The sequence below is a fragment of the Doryrhamphus excisus genome, chromosome 7, assembly GCF_030265055.1.
Source record: "Doryrhamphus excisus isolate RoL2022-K1 chromosome 7, RoL_Dexc_1.0, whole genome shotgun sequence".
Classification (NCBI taxonomy): Eukaryota; Metazoa; Chordata; class Actinopteri; order Syngnathiformes; family Syngnathidae; genus Doryrhamphus; species Doryrhamphus excisus.
Window position 1 is genome coordinate 9,984,928 of NC_080472.1, and position 14,726 is coordinate 9,999,653.

General features: G+C 47.1%; 1 protein-coding gene across 3 annotated transcripts in view; it reads right to left on the bottom strand.

Annotated features, from left to right (window-relative positions):
- gab3 (GRB2 associated binding protein 3) overlaps positions 1-14,726 on the bottom strand; it is a 31,373-nt gene that overhangs the window by 5,582 nt on the left and 11,065 nt on the right. The window contains exons 2-8 of one of the 3 annotated variants that reach the window (XM_058077220.1): positions 13,969-14,269; positions 5,867-6,023; positions 5,346-5,779; positions 5,210-5,259; positions 4,604-4,829; positions 4,385-4,475; positions 4,116-4,206 (exon numbers count right to left, since the gene is read on the bottom strand). In XM_058077220.1, the coding sequence (XP_057933203.1) occupies positions 4,116-4,206; positions 4,385-4,475; positions 4,604-4,829; positions 5,210-5,259; positions 5,346-5,779; positions 5,867-6,023; positions 13,969-14,269 (1,350 nt within the window). Of the gene's footprint in view, positions 1-4,108; positions 4,207-4,384; positions 4,476-4,603; positions 4,830-5,209; positions 5,260-5,345; positions 5,780-5,866; positions 6,024-13,968; positions 14,270-14,726 lie in introns of all 3 variants that reach the window. The other 2 variants (XM_058077221.1, XM_058077222.1) reach the window with 2 other exon arrangements.

Genomic DNA, 14,726 nt, shown 5'->3' on the forward strand with positions numbered 1-14,726 from the left:
TCTCACTCTACGGACTACATACGGACTACATAAACTTCTGTGTGGAAAACATTGTACCCACCAGGACTGTACGGTGTTTCTCCAACAACAAACCATGGATTAATCCGGACATAAAGGCTCATAAAGGAGAAGAAGAGGGTCTTTAAGTCATGAAAATAAGGACGAGCTAAAGGCTGTGCAGAAGGAGCTGAGGAGGAAAATCAGGGAGGGGAAGGACCGCTACAGGAAAAAGATGGAGGAAGAGCTGAAGCAAAACAACGTCAGCGGAGTCTGGAGAGGCCTGAAAACCATCTCTGGCCACAAGGGGCCCGACTCCCAGGCTGCTGGGGACCAGACGTGGGCAAATGATCTGAACCTATTCTTCAACAGGTTCGATCAACCATCTGCCCATCCCCCGGCCCAGCACCTCCTTTCGCAACTCCCCCCATCGACACCTCGAGTGGACAGCCCTACCCCCACCTCCCCCTCCTGCACACAGCCACCCCCCACTGCTCAGCTAAGCAGCTCAACCTCCTCACCAACTTCCCCCCACGCACAGCACCCCTGCTCGAACCTGACCCTCACAACATCCCAGGTGAGAAACCAGCTCAAAAAAACCAAGGCGAAGAAGGCGGCGGGACCAGACGGCATCAGCTCCAGGCTCCTGAAGTCCTGCGCGGACGAGCTGTGCGGGATTGTCGAGCACATCTTCAACCTGAGCCTGAAGCTGGGGAGGGTGCCACAGCTGTGGAAGACATTCTGTGTGGTTCCTGTCCCCAAGACGCCACACCCCAAGGACCTCAGCAGCTACAGGCGGGTGGCACTAACATCACACCTGATGAAGACCCTGGAGCGGCTGATCCTTGACCATCTCCGCCCCCTGGTGGGTCCTTTGATGGACCCGCTTCAGTTCGCCTATCAACCTGGCACCGGGGTGGACGACACCGTCATCTTCCTCCAGCACAGAGCGCTCTCTCACCTGGAGAAACCTGGGAGCACTGTGAGAATCATGTTCTTTGATTTCTCCAGTGCGTTCAACACCATCCAGCCAGCACTTCTGAGGGACAAGCTGGAGCACACAGGGGTGGACCTGCACCTCACATCGTGGATACTGGACTACCACACCAACCGTCCACAGTATGTGAGGACACGGGACTGTGTGTCCGACACGGTTGTCTGCAGTACGGGGGCTCCGCAGGGAGCGGTCCTGATGCGGTACATGAACGGTACCTGGGTGTTCATCTCAACAATAGACTGGACTGGACTACAAGAAGGGTGTGAGCAGACTCTGTTCAGGAGACTGAGGTCAAGACTTAGTGCAAGGGGCACTCCTCAAGACGTTCTATGAGTCTGTCGTGGCTTCAGCCATTTTCCAGGGAGTGGTCTGCTGGGGCAGCAGCATTTCGGCTGCGGACAGGAAGAGACTGGATAAGATCATCAAGAAGGCCAGCTCTGCCCTGGGTTGCCCCTTTGACCCAGTGGAGGTGGTGGGAGAGAGGAGGATGTTGGCTAAGCTATCATCCATGTTTGAGAACGACTCCCACCCCTACCAGGACACTTTGACAGCACTAGAGAGCTCCTTCAGCGATAGACTGCTTCACCCCAAGTGTGTGAAGGAGCGATATCGCAGGTCCTTTCTTCCTGAAGCTGTCAGGCTGTACGACCAGCACTGCTCCCAATAGACCTGTACACCGCTATGTACATCTGTGCGATACTTTGTTTTTTTGCATTCAGTATAGTTATTCCAGACTCCATTCACTGTGCAATATCTGATGAAGCTCCATGTGCAATATTAAGGCTCTAAATGCAATATATTATGTTCTATGTGAAGTATTTCTATAATGCCTCATATTAACTCACTAGCAAGATCTCAGTGTATAGACTGGTCACATATCTCATCTTGTTTCATATTATCTGCATACTGTATTTGTATATAACTCTGGGCAAAACTGTTGATTTTGTTAATATTTGGGTTGTTTATATTGTTTATTTTTCTATATTGTGCATTTTGTACTGCTTAACTGATTCTGTACTCTTGCTGCTGCGCAATGCAAATTTCCCCACTGAGGGACGAATAAATATCTTATCATATCATATCTTAATTATCTCTAGGCACAGGCGTAGTGCACCTGCCCTGCGCCACACCAACAGGGTGTGGCCAGCGCACTCTCCAAATTTTGTCAGCAGCGCAGTCTGGTGCAGCACTGCGCACCTACGCCTCATTCCCTCCCGCCGGCACATGTGGAAAAGAGGGAGAAGAGAAGGTGTGAGAGGGTTTAACACAGCCGAGTGTAATCTCAACCAATCAAATGAACGCCTCGCATTGCAGCTATCTGGGGTGCATCCAGCACAGCCACGGAGATGAGCGATGAGTGGGGGAGCTGTCTTGTGCTTTTTTTCTGGGAGTTTTCACTTGTATGTTGATTAAACACACCCATCTCAGCGCAATCCAGTCGACCAAATTACCAAATTGGCTGCGCACAGTGGTGCGCTGGACCAAATTACCACTACACGCACCACCCTGCACCACGTAATTAGAGCCCGTACTTGTACAACATACTGGAAGTTCCCGAGGGGTTCAGGGGTCCCAGACCCACAACCAGGCCCGAGCCCAGGGAGATACGGACCGCCAAGGGATAGCACCCCCAGATCCCCCTCGACCACGGCGTCAGGGCTACAGCAGTGAGGCAGATGGGCAAGGGGGGGAGGCCCACACATGAGCAAGCGGAGGGGGCGTGCAGGCGAGCAGTAAGGCGCCCCACCCTGCTGGCCGACACCCGCCGGGCAGCTCACCCCTGGAGAGGAAGAGCCACAGCTCCAAGCCACGGGGAGGTCAAGCACCAGAGCCGAGGAGTCAAGACCAGCGCAAGGCCACCAACGGTCCTCACCATCCACCGGGAGCCCCCCCCCCCTTGCCCCCAGAACCAGAAGCACACCACCCACGTACCGGAGAACCGTCCCCGACGAGCCCTAAGGCAAGACTGGGAACGGGCAAAGACAGGGAAAGCGATGTAGCAGAGCATCGAGACCAGTGGCAGCAGACACCCAAAGGCCCGGGAGAGCACCGTCCCCCCAGCAGGCCCAACTCCGAGGCGCATGCCCCCCATCCCTGCACGCCACCCAGGCCCCCATCCCCACGAGCAAGCTCAGGCCCCATCCCAACACACAGCCCGGTCCCCGCAGCAGCCACCACAGCGCAGCAATCCCAAGCCACCACCGTAGACTTCAGGCCACCAGCAGCATGGACCCCACTGCCCGGAGACCGCTGAACGCCCCCTCAAGGGCACGTTGGTGCCCGTGACCCAGGACAGACCAAGGGAGGTAGCGCCAACCGCGCCCCTAGGGCAAGCCCCCGCGTCAGCTGGTTCCAGCGGGACCCTCAGGAAGGCGAGGCAGACCAGACCAAAATAGCAGCCCAGGGCACCCCGAGCGAGCCGCAAAGCCCCAGCAGCCAGCGGGCCAATCGCGGGGGTAGACAGAAGGCTCTCCGGTCCAGCTCGCTACGCCTGTGTGTGTGTAATGCACCAAAGGGCTGGCCTGTGTGTGGTGTATGTGTGTGTATGTATCATATGCAGTAATTACAAAATGGAGGGAAGCTGAGCCAGATCCCCCCCCCCCCCAGAACTGAGTGTCCAAGGTGCGGTTAAAATTGAAGGGTGACCAAGCCAGAGGAATGCCGAGGACAAAGGGGCATCCGTAAGGAAACCCCTCACCCCCGGCACAACCAGTTGCAGATCACCCTAAGGTCCTACATGTATGTGAGGTGGTGCAGTGCAGCAGGGAGGACCGGAGCCCACACATGCCCACCCCGCACTACCGACCAACTGAGCGGGTCAAGCCAGCCGCCTGGAGCAAGCCGTGGGCCACAGGACCGGCCACAAGCTGGTGGCCGAGATCAAGTCTGAATAAATATTGATTTTTGTTTTAGTGACACAGTATGAATTTAATTTATTCTGGTATCATAATCGTCACTCTTCGTCACGCTAGTTTGTCCACATTATGATTGAGTGACAGTGTAAGCTGTGTCAAAAATTGATATCTATCCATCCATCCATCCGTCCATCCATCCATCCATCCATCCATCCATCCATCCATAGAAGCAATCGAAATGTGTTTTCTTCAAGATCACATTTTACCAATATGGTACAGTTTGCGTCTTCGTCTCTTGGATTGTCCCCATTGTCAAAACTTCTTTCTTGAGGTGAACACTTTCCTGAGAAGCTGAAACTACAAGAAATGAAATCATTATATTTGTTATATACGCAACATATGAATAAATGGGTAATGTCAGAAGTAATTACTGTGTACAAAAACCTCAAAAGGGACATGTTCCTTTGCTTTAGCAATTTAAGTAATTTACATTATAAATGATGTTCATAGCATGCATGCAGTTTCAGACACTGACCAGGATCCAGTCTTTGTTATGCCCCAAGGATGATTAGTTGGACATTCAGTGATTGTTGAGAGGCCTCTCAAGTCAAGAGGTGGGGGCCGAGCTGTGAACCAAGAAAGGACAAAAAGGACATGAATGTGGCCTGAAACATATACTGTAGGTGCGATATCTGCATTTGCATCTACATCTATAATTTTTACCGAAGAAAAATCTATCCATTGTTCCACTCACCTCTCCTCAACCAAGGTTTGAGATGGCGGTGTATCGGAGGAGGTGCAAGCTCTGTCATTTGGCACACAAGAGGGCTGGGAGTCTTGGTGGTCATAATGTTGCCGTTTGTATCAAGGAGGCTGACAGGGCTCATCGGGATGTAACCATCACATTCAACAATGGTAACAGAGGAAGATGGGGACTCGTCTTGCTGACTTTGAACCTGTGTAGTATTTAAGAAGGACTGCTGAAAAAAAGTCACAAGGGAATCCAAATGTCATCCTCCTACAGTATAATGGCCACGGGGCATCTATGACCAGGCTGCAGAGAATAATGGTAGGTGTGCTCTTTTCACGTGTGTGGATACCTGTTGCCTTATTGGTTCCTTTTAAGAGTCACAAATTGTTTTTAGGTCAGTGTTGAAATGTTTAACAGCGTTTGAGACAGTTGTACTATGTAAGCGTGTGTATATCGCCAGTGGAGGGAGGTTCTATATAAAATCTTGCCGATGGCTGACTTTGATGAGGGGAGTTGTGACAATTCAGTTGTGATGCCACCTCTCCTTCAGCTAGACCCAAATTTGAATATGGAAGACCAGCCGCTTTATAGACTGAGCTGTTGTCTTACCAAATAATGGGTCTGCCTTCTGTTCCCTGTTGATCTGTTGTCAGCGTCTCCTACAGAAAGATGCCATATGTTTTTTTATGCTCCCCTCCTATGCTGCCAAGATTACTTTCAATTTGACTTTCCTATCAGAGCATACCTATTTTGAAATGGTCCAAGCTCGACAAAGATGTCCTCCGGAGAAGTAGTGCTTCATGTTTTGGGAAATGCTGTGCACTCATTGCCCTAGGCCTACGAATGCTTTCGTCGGATAGATGGTTAGGCTTAGGTGGCAGTGGAGGAGGTGTTTTTTGGTCATTTGCGGCCTCTAATGAAGCACAGGAGTAGGGTTTGTCGAACTGGAAGACACTTATGGTGCAGAGATGTAGCGGGGAGGAGGAGGAAGGCAGTGCCACGTCTGTGCATGGGGCACTGAGAGGAAGGTTGCCCCACCTCCCATGTGTGGAAGGAGGTGGACTGAGGTGAAACTGAGAGGAGGAATCACTGCCAGGAGGTGATGGTACAATGTCCTTGAAATGATCCTCCAATGACTTCTGTTCCAAAGACATCACTGAATTTGAAAAGCTGTCCTGTCTGCAGATGTGAGGAAGACATAATCAAACATTTCACATCATTGTTTTCATTTTTTCTGTTGTAGCTTTTTGTAGCGCTTGTACTTGCCTACAAGTGCTTCCACTCCCTGTCCCACATTGTGAAAGAACAAGATAGTCTGGTGGATGACTACAATCCTGTTGACTTGACAGAGACGCTCTGTCAGAGCTGTCACTTGACGGCTGAAGCCATGTTGGGGTGCGAGGGAACCCTTCTTCTGAACTCCCTGTTGAGCAGTTGGATAGTGAACCACTAGGGCAGGGAGAGGTGTTCAAACTTTTATCACTGGGGCCCACATACAGAAAAATCAAAGGACGTACGTATTATTACTTTATTATTATACCAATATATTTAGGTATCTATTAATTTTAGAAAAAGACGAAGCTGTTTTATTAATAGTTATTAGTAGAAGTGGTCCAATCGACCGGCCACAGATCGGTATGGGCCGATATCAGTGAAAAAGGACAGTATCGACATCGGCTGATACTAGCTTTAAAATGACGATGCCCTCCACCGATCAGCTCCGCCCCCACTGCAGTATTCAGAATGAGCACACGGCAGTATGTGGGGGTGGTGCTTAAAAAAGCTTTAGATTGGTGCGACATTTGGGGATGAACACTTGGCAGGGTGTGGTGAGTTGGAGGCTTGCGGTGTGATCCTCTGTCAGGCAGTGTGGGCAAAATTTGGAGACGAGTACCGCCCCTGTCAGGATTGGGGAGCATGCAGACCATATATAGTACTTTAGTCAAAAAAAAGGAACCCAGGCGACCCAAATTAACATTTCAGGAAATAGATCAACTTTGCACTTTAGGAAAAACATGAACAAAAGGTAAAGCAAATGAGAATTGTAATTTGTTTTGTCTTTCGTTAATCTGTTTCCTGAAATGCCAATTTAGTTTGCCTTTTGTTTGTGTTTTCTGAAGTGTTATTTTGTTTTGAGTTTTAAAATGTGTTTCCTGAAACGCTAATTGGTTTAATTCATTCTTTCATTCATTTTCTAAGCCACGTAATCCTCATTAGGATGGCAGGGGAATGCTGGAGTCTTTCCCAGCTGACTTTGGATGAAAGGTGGGGTATACCCTGGTACCCTGGACTGGTTGCCAGCCAAATACAGGGCACAAAGAACCTTTCACTCTCACATTCATACCTATGTATGGGCAATTCATTCTATCAATTCACGTTTCACATTGGAGGCTTTTCCAGCATGAAGGGCCTTGTTAAGGTGATGCCACAGCATCCCAATAGGACAATGAACAAGCCTTCTCCAAGTCCACAAAACACATGTAGACTGGTTGGGTAAACACCCATGCACTCTCAAGGACCCTGCCAATAGTGTACAGTTGTGCCGCAGTTCCACGACTTGGACGAAAACCACACTGCTGCTCCTGAATCAAAGATTCAACTATCCAGCAGATGCGCCTCTCCAGAACCCCTGAATAGAACTTACCAGGAAGGCTGAGAAGTATGATCTGATGAACACACCCTCCCTTTCTGCCAATTCAGAGGCACTGCCCCCGATGCCCACCCAATGCTGCAGAATTGTGTCAACCAAGACAAACCAAGACATTAAGGAACTCCATACAGCTCTTAGGGGAGCTTTTTGAAAACCTTGGCAACCTCAATCCCATAGATAGGAGAGCCCAAGTATTCCTTCCACCAGCCCACAACATCTCGAACTGAGGTCAGCAGCACACCATCCCCACTATACACTGTGTGCAATACTGTCTGAGATGCATATAAACAGAAATGTTACACTGAGATATGAAAACTGCAGAAACCAAATTGTTTCAGTAATCGTACTAATTTAGTGCATGGAAACGTACTGCACCTTCTGGCCACCATAGTGGTGAGAGTGACACCATGGTCGTGCACATAACATACATTATTTGCGTCTCTGAATCTACCCCGAGAATTCACCAGCATCACCATTGTTGCTGTCTACATTCCACCGGATGCTAACTGTAAGCAAGCCCTGAATGTACTCATCACTCATCAGTGACATGCAAGCCACACACCCAGACAGCATGTTTATTGTTGCTGGAGACTTCAACCAGGCCAACATGAAGACCGTGCTTCCAAATTTTTACCAGCATGTCGATTTTGCTACCAGAGGGGAGAATACATTGGACTTGGTTTACACAAACATCAAGAAAGCATTCAAAGCAGTCCCCCGCCCCCACCTTGGCTCCTCAGACCATCTCTCTGTTATGCTAATTCCTGCATACCAGCCCCTGCTCACCAGAGGAAAGCCTGCTTTGAGGAAGGTGAGGGTGTGGCCAGAGGGAGCTATGTCTGCCTTGCAAGACTGTTTTGAGTGTACCGAATGGGACATGTTCAGAGAGGCTGCAACAGACAACCAGCAGACCAACGTGGGAGAGTATGCTGCATCTGTAGCAGGCTACATACAGTGGTGTATGGAGGAGGTTACAGTCACCAAGACGATCATCACACTGGCCAACCAGAAACCTTGGATGACTAAAGAGGTGCGTGAAAGACTGAGGGAACGCAATGTTGCTTTCAAATCTGGTGATGTGATGGCACTCAGATCAGCAAGGGCAAATCTGAACCGTGCCATCAGAGTAGCAAAGTGTGCCCACAGTCAGAAGATCCAAAGCTTCTTCCAGGACCCATGCAACACCAGACAACTGTGGCAGGGCATCCAGTCTGTCACTGGCTACAAAGCCACACCTGCACCCTGCCAGAATGACATCAAGGCTACCCCCCACCCTGATGAAGAGGCAGTCAAGTTGGATACCGCTGCAGTGTGGAGAGTCCTGAGGAAGGTCGACGTGCTGCAAGCTGCAGGCCCCGACTCCATTCCAGGACGGGTGATCAAAGAATGTGCAGACCAGCTGGCCCATGTGCTCACAGACATCTTCAACACTTCAACACTGGCCCAGGCTGTCGTCCCCCCATGTTTCAAGTCTGCCACAGTAATTCCAGTGCCCAAGAAATCCTCCATCGCATGTCTAAACGACCTTTGGCCCATTGCACCATCATGAAATGCTTTGAGAGGGTGGTTAAGGACCATATCACCTCCAAACTCCCCCCATCACTTGACCCATTCCAATTTGCATACCAGCCAAACCGCTCCACTGAGGATGCCATCTCCACTGCTCTCCACCTGAGCCTGGAGCATCTGGAGAAGAGAAACACTCACGTATGGATGCTGTTCTTCGACTTCAGCTCAGCATCCAACACGATCATCCCCCAGGACCTGGTATGCAAGTTGGAGCCGCTGGGCCTCAAGACCTCCCTGTGAAACTGGCTGCTTGACTTCCTCACGAATAGAACCCAGTATGTCAGAGTGGGCAACAACACATCCAGTGACATATCCCTGAACACCGGCTCACCCCAGGGATGTGTTCTCAGCCCCCTGTTGTTTACCCTAATGACCCATGACTGTCGCCCCAGACACAGCAGCAACCACATCCTGATGTACGCAGACGACACAACAGTTGTGGGCCTCATTCAGGACGACAACAAACTGGCTTACAGGGAGGAAGTGAAACACCTTATGGATTGGTGCAAGGCGAACAACCTGGTCCTGAACTTTGACTCTTAGAAAACTGCACACCCCCTCACTAAGATAAAACATTTCTGTCCTCTCCTTGCTCAGAGTTGCGCTCACAAAGTTCCATAATCACTTTTAAGCTAAGATTCCTTGCTAGGAATTTTTAGGCTTAGTTAGGAGCTTTCTGAGAGGAAGCTTTGTGAATACAGGCCCAGGTGAAAATGTCGTGTGCTAGGCACGTCAGCCTATAGTGAAACACAAAACAGTTACTTACGATGTCCTTTCTCATTGGGATGCTGACTGGTGGAATAACATCAATAGTATCTTTCAGCACAAGACGTGTCTTTCCAGTTGAGCTGGTAAATTCAAAATAATCCTCAGTTAAAAAAAAATTGCTCAGAACAAACGAGCATCTTGGTGAGTCTTCGTAGCGAGGTCGTCTGGTCTAAGTTGAAAGCTGGTATCCCTCAGTCTGTCCTGTTGGTTTGTTGGTAGCTTGTGGAATCTCAAAGTTGACCAACTATTAGGCTTATTGCCACAACCTTCAACAATACATGTGAGGCATGATTTATAACCTTGCGTTACCTTTCCAAACTAACAACACAGTACCAGCACCATTAACTAGCGTTACTAGGGAGTAGCTTGTGGCATTGTGAGTGATGCTGAGACGTCACAGTGCCCATAGTGAGGCGTTGTGGCACCAGAAATATAGTACTTGGTGTTAGCTGCTGCAATAACAATGTGGGTGTAGCTTGGTTAATATACGTACAGGTTAGTTATGGAAATGGAACACTGCTGCCGACATACTGGGTTAAGTTTTTTTAGGGCTTAAAGGGGACCTCCTATGCTTTTTCCACTTCTGGCCTATAAATGCAGTTCGAATGTTGTATTCTCGTGTTAAACAATGCCAAAGTTTAAGATAATGAGGTTTTGTGTATTTGGAAGTGAGCGCTGAAAGAAGTTTGGGATGGCTCAAAAACGCTGGGTTTCAGAAGGTGGAGTAAAACTGCCAGATGTCACAGAGGAGCAGACTTCCTTATATGGGCTTGGCTGTAAGCCAGATAAGCTCGCTCTCCCTACCCTCCCTCAAACTCTGCTCCTCTGTTTACTTGCTAGCAATGGCTCGTAATAGATGCCACAGTTGTTTACAATTCCTAAAGACGCCACCATCACACACAAGTGGTGGGAGTTCCTGATTCCCTACCAGCAAAAGAAATTTGAATCTGACAACGCCATTTCACACTGGACTGTTTTGTGAACATGGGCCATTATGCAGCTGGACGAGCCAACTTGCTGAACCCCAACGCCTTTCCAACGTTACTTGGTCATGTGGAAGAGTCAGAAGAGCAAGCAGTCAGTAACAATTTATCAATGTCCTAAGTGTGTTTATTTTATGTAAGTCATGGAGAAAAAGCGTTACAGGGAGTGGGGTTGCTAATAGCCGTTTCCCACTACAATTAGTGGCCACATTAGACGTTACTGATGCTGTAGAAAACATGCTATAATGTAAAGCTACTTACCATTGAAAGACATCTTGAAGATTCCACAAGCTACCAACAAACCAACAGGACAGACTGAGGGATACCAGCTTTCAACTTAGACCAGACGACCTCGAACAAGATGCCACAGACGACCTCGCTACGAAGACTCACCAAGATGCTCGTTTGTTCTGAGCAATTTTTTGCAATTTTTTTTGGGACTGTCCCGACTTTCGAAATTCAACACATACGGCTGTATGTTGAAAACCGACATTTTGAAAAGATACATCGCCATTTATTATCAACTCCTATACCATTCGCAGCTAGTGGCACAAATCGGAGGTCTTAGTCTTTAGTCTTTTTGCTTTTAATAGTGCACTTCCCCTTTAAATATCCACTTGTTCTAATAATTTTATGGCTATATTAAAAAAGAAAAATCACAACCGGATAACAACATTATTGACCTATTTACTGGGGCCTCTGTCACTCATCAAGTTCTCCCCCCTTTTACGGCGGCCCTGCTTGCCACTACTAGGCATCTGTAAGACATTGCCTGCAAGTCAGATTCTGACATGACAGTGAATAAAAGTTATTTTCTCATTCCGTTTGGCAGTGGAACATTTTTATCTTCTTGCCTTGTCCGTCTTTCCCACTCAGTTTAAACTAATTATTAAGTTCAGGACAGGATATCCTGCAATCTATTTTTATTTGTGAAAGTCTAAAAATATAATGCATAATGTCAACATAAAACACATATGTACCTAACTGTCTTGTACTTCTTAGCTTGAACACTAGGTGGTAATAATGCCCTGAATAAGGTAGTGCCTCAAGAAAGCGATCACTGAATTTCACTATTTCAGGGGTGTACAATGTGTGGTCTGGGGGCCATTGGAAGCCCCCAGCTTCTTTTTGGTTGGGCCACAGCAAATGGTACCAATAAAATTAAACAAAAAAAACAGCAAAAATGGGGAAAATAGAGCTAACGGCACCATCCATCCATTTTCTATGCTACTCATCCTTACTATAGTAGTATTATATATATTATATATAGTATATAGTATATAGTCAGGGAGAATAATAGTATATAGTATATAGTAGTAGTAGGGGGGTATTCTGGAGCCAACCTCAGCTGACTTTGGGCGAGAGGTGGGGTACACCTTGGACTGGTCACCAGCCAATCACAGGGCACATATAGACAAATAACCATTCACACTCACATTCATACCGATGGACTAACATGCATGTTTTTTAATGCAACATGTAAATTCCACACAGAGATGACCAAGACTTGAACCCAAGTCTTCCCAATCTCCTGCCTGTGTGTGGCCAACATGCTAACCACTGGGCCACCGTGTGGCCCCTAAAGGCAACTTGTAAAGAAACAAAATGTTGGGTGTAGTGGTTAGCATTCTGAACTTTGGAACGGGCGCCTTGGGTTCGAATCTCCACTAGTTAGCATCATCGGTATTCGTCAGGAAGGGCATCCAGAACATAACAGGCTCAAGCCAAAAATCAGTATGCAGATCAAAAAGATCCGCTGTGGCAACTGCGTAATCAGGAAAAAGCAGAAAGAAACAAACAAAACAATAAACAGAGCTTTCTCTTTAATGATACAGTTGAGTTGGACCTCTTTACAAAATATATCATAAATATATAAAATATTTTATAAAAATACATCCGCATCCTCTGACTTTTGAGTATCCTGAGTATTTCTCCTCAGGAGAAAAGGTTTGGACACCCCTGATTTTTTTATAATAAATAAATTGGGGACTATCTAGCTTGATAGTTTGCTATTGTTAATCCCATGGCCTTTGCAAAACTGGTGTGTGGTGTAAACAAATCTAACAGTATTATTGGTATGTATGGCTTATGTTTGACTGGCTGTCCCATATACCAAGTGACGGTATATGGTAAGGATGGACGATAGGCTGATGTTGATCTTTTTTTAAACACTGCTTTGCAATCGACCCACAGTATGTTCAAGATACTACAACAACAAGGAACTTTCCCAATGCTAACAGTTAGTTGTCTCATTATTGCTTAATCATATCTACTATGGTAGGTAACATGAGTATAACCCCTGGGCTCACACATAACGGCTGTGGTCCTGATCCAGTCCATCACGCCGCAAAGTGTCATTCACACTAACTCCGGTAGGCACTGCGGCAAGCGCCATTCTGGCTATCACAAGAGCAGATGTTCACACGATAACTAGCGTTGTATACAGGAAGTTCTTACAACAAACAATAGCCGTATTTGCCTGCACATCCGTGGTTTCATAGATTTCTCTGTTTTTTGCCGCCTCTTGACTTCATACAACGATTAAGTACAAAAACACATGTATTTTCATGTTTATTATTATTAAATTGACGAGAGTGCTTCGACATCTGTGATGCCTGCAGTGGGCGACGCAGCCAGACCAGCACTGCACAGACCTAGTGTGAGCCTACAACATTTAAATATTATTTCAATATTATGGAATGCTTCTGGTGGCCACAACGAAGCCACACGAATCCGGTGTAGTAAAGGCGACTATAGGGATGTTATTTATTTCTGCAAGACTCTCTATGCTCTAAATATGAAAATATTCAATTCATTCATTCATTCATTTTCTACCGCTTTTTCCTCACGAGGGTCGTGGGGGGTGCTGGAGCCTATTCCAGCTGTCTTCGGGCGTAAGGCGGGGTACACCCTGGACTGGTCGCCAGCCAATCACAGGGCACATATAGACAAACAACCATTCACACTCACATTCATACCTATGGACAATTTGGAGTGGGCAATTAACCTAGCATGTTTTTGGAATGTGGAAGGAAACCGGAGTACCCGGAGAAAACCCACGCATGCACGGGGAGAACATGCAAACTCCACACAGAGATGCCCGAGGGTGGAATTGAACCCTGGTTTCCTAGCTGTGAGGTCTGTGCGCTAACAAAATATTCAATTGATCAATATTATTATTTGCGGAAATGCATCTATCGCAGTAGACTGTGGAACCAATTAACCTTGATAAAGGAGGGACACATTAATGTCAACAGCTATTACAATGAATAATAACACAATTATTAGTTTGGTGACCTTTGTTCTGTATCTGTACTGTACAACCGTACAATGCTGTATGTTTTCACAAGTGATGTTTTCACATGGTCAAGTGAAACGGTGTGAAAATGATATTTTACCTGCTTCCTCTTGGCTGCCAAAATGGCAAATGTGACTGATACTGCTGATCCAGATGTTCATCTCCTCCTGAGTCTTGGCTACCAAGTAGAAAATGCGAGCAGAGGTCTTCACCACAAAGAGATGCTTCTCTCCAAAGTCTCGCTTGATCCCAAGCTGACCGTTGAGTATTTCCACCTCACACTCTTTCAGGTCAATGGTGCGGATTGGCTTTTTGGAACTCTTACTCTGATAGTACTCCAACACATCAGGGTTGCCACTCATGCGGCCTCTTCGCAGGACAAACCAACGCTTTCTCCATGCCTGAGGGAGAGAACAAGAATTGTAAATAAAATTTGAGTACAGATATTGATGTTATTGTTCCCCCAAGCCCCTCCTCCCTATCATTACTATTTTCACCATGACCAAGTCATGGGAACTGGATCACAGCTTATTTGGCCGCTTTAAATTGAATTGTTTCCTTGTGACATGCTCACGAAGCAGAACCTTTGCTCAAATTGCCCCCAAAGAAGAGGAAGTTGACTGTATTCAACAGAAAACCTTGAACACCAAGAGATAAAGAAGCACTTATGCAGAATTGATGACGGCTGTCTCATCCTGATAATGTCATACTATATTACTATTCTATTTACATCAGATTTACTGTACATGTTTTAGACGACTCCTGAGACCTTGGTGCATTTGGGATGTGCTTCAGTCATTTTGGAAAATGTATAAAAACATTAACACTGCACGACAGCAATCACGTTTTGTCCCACTT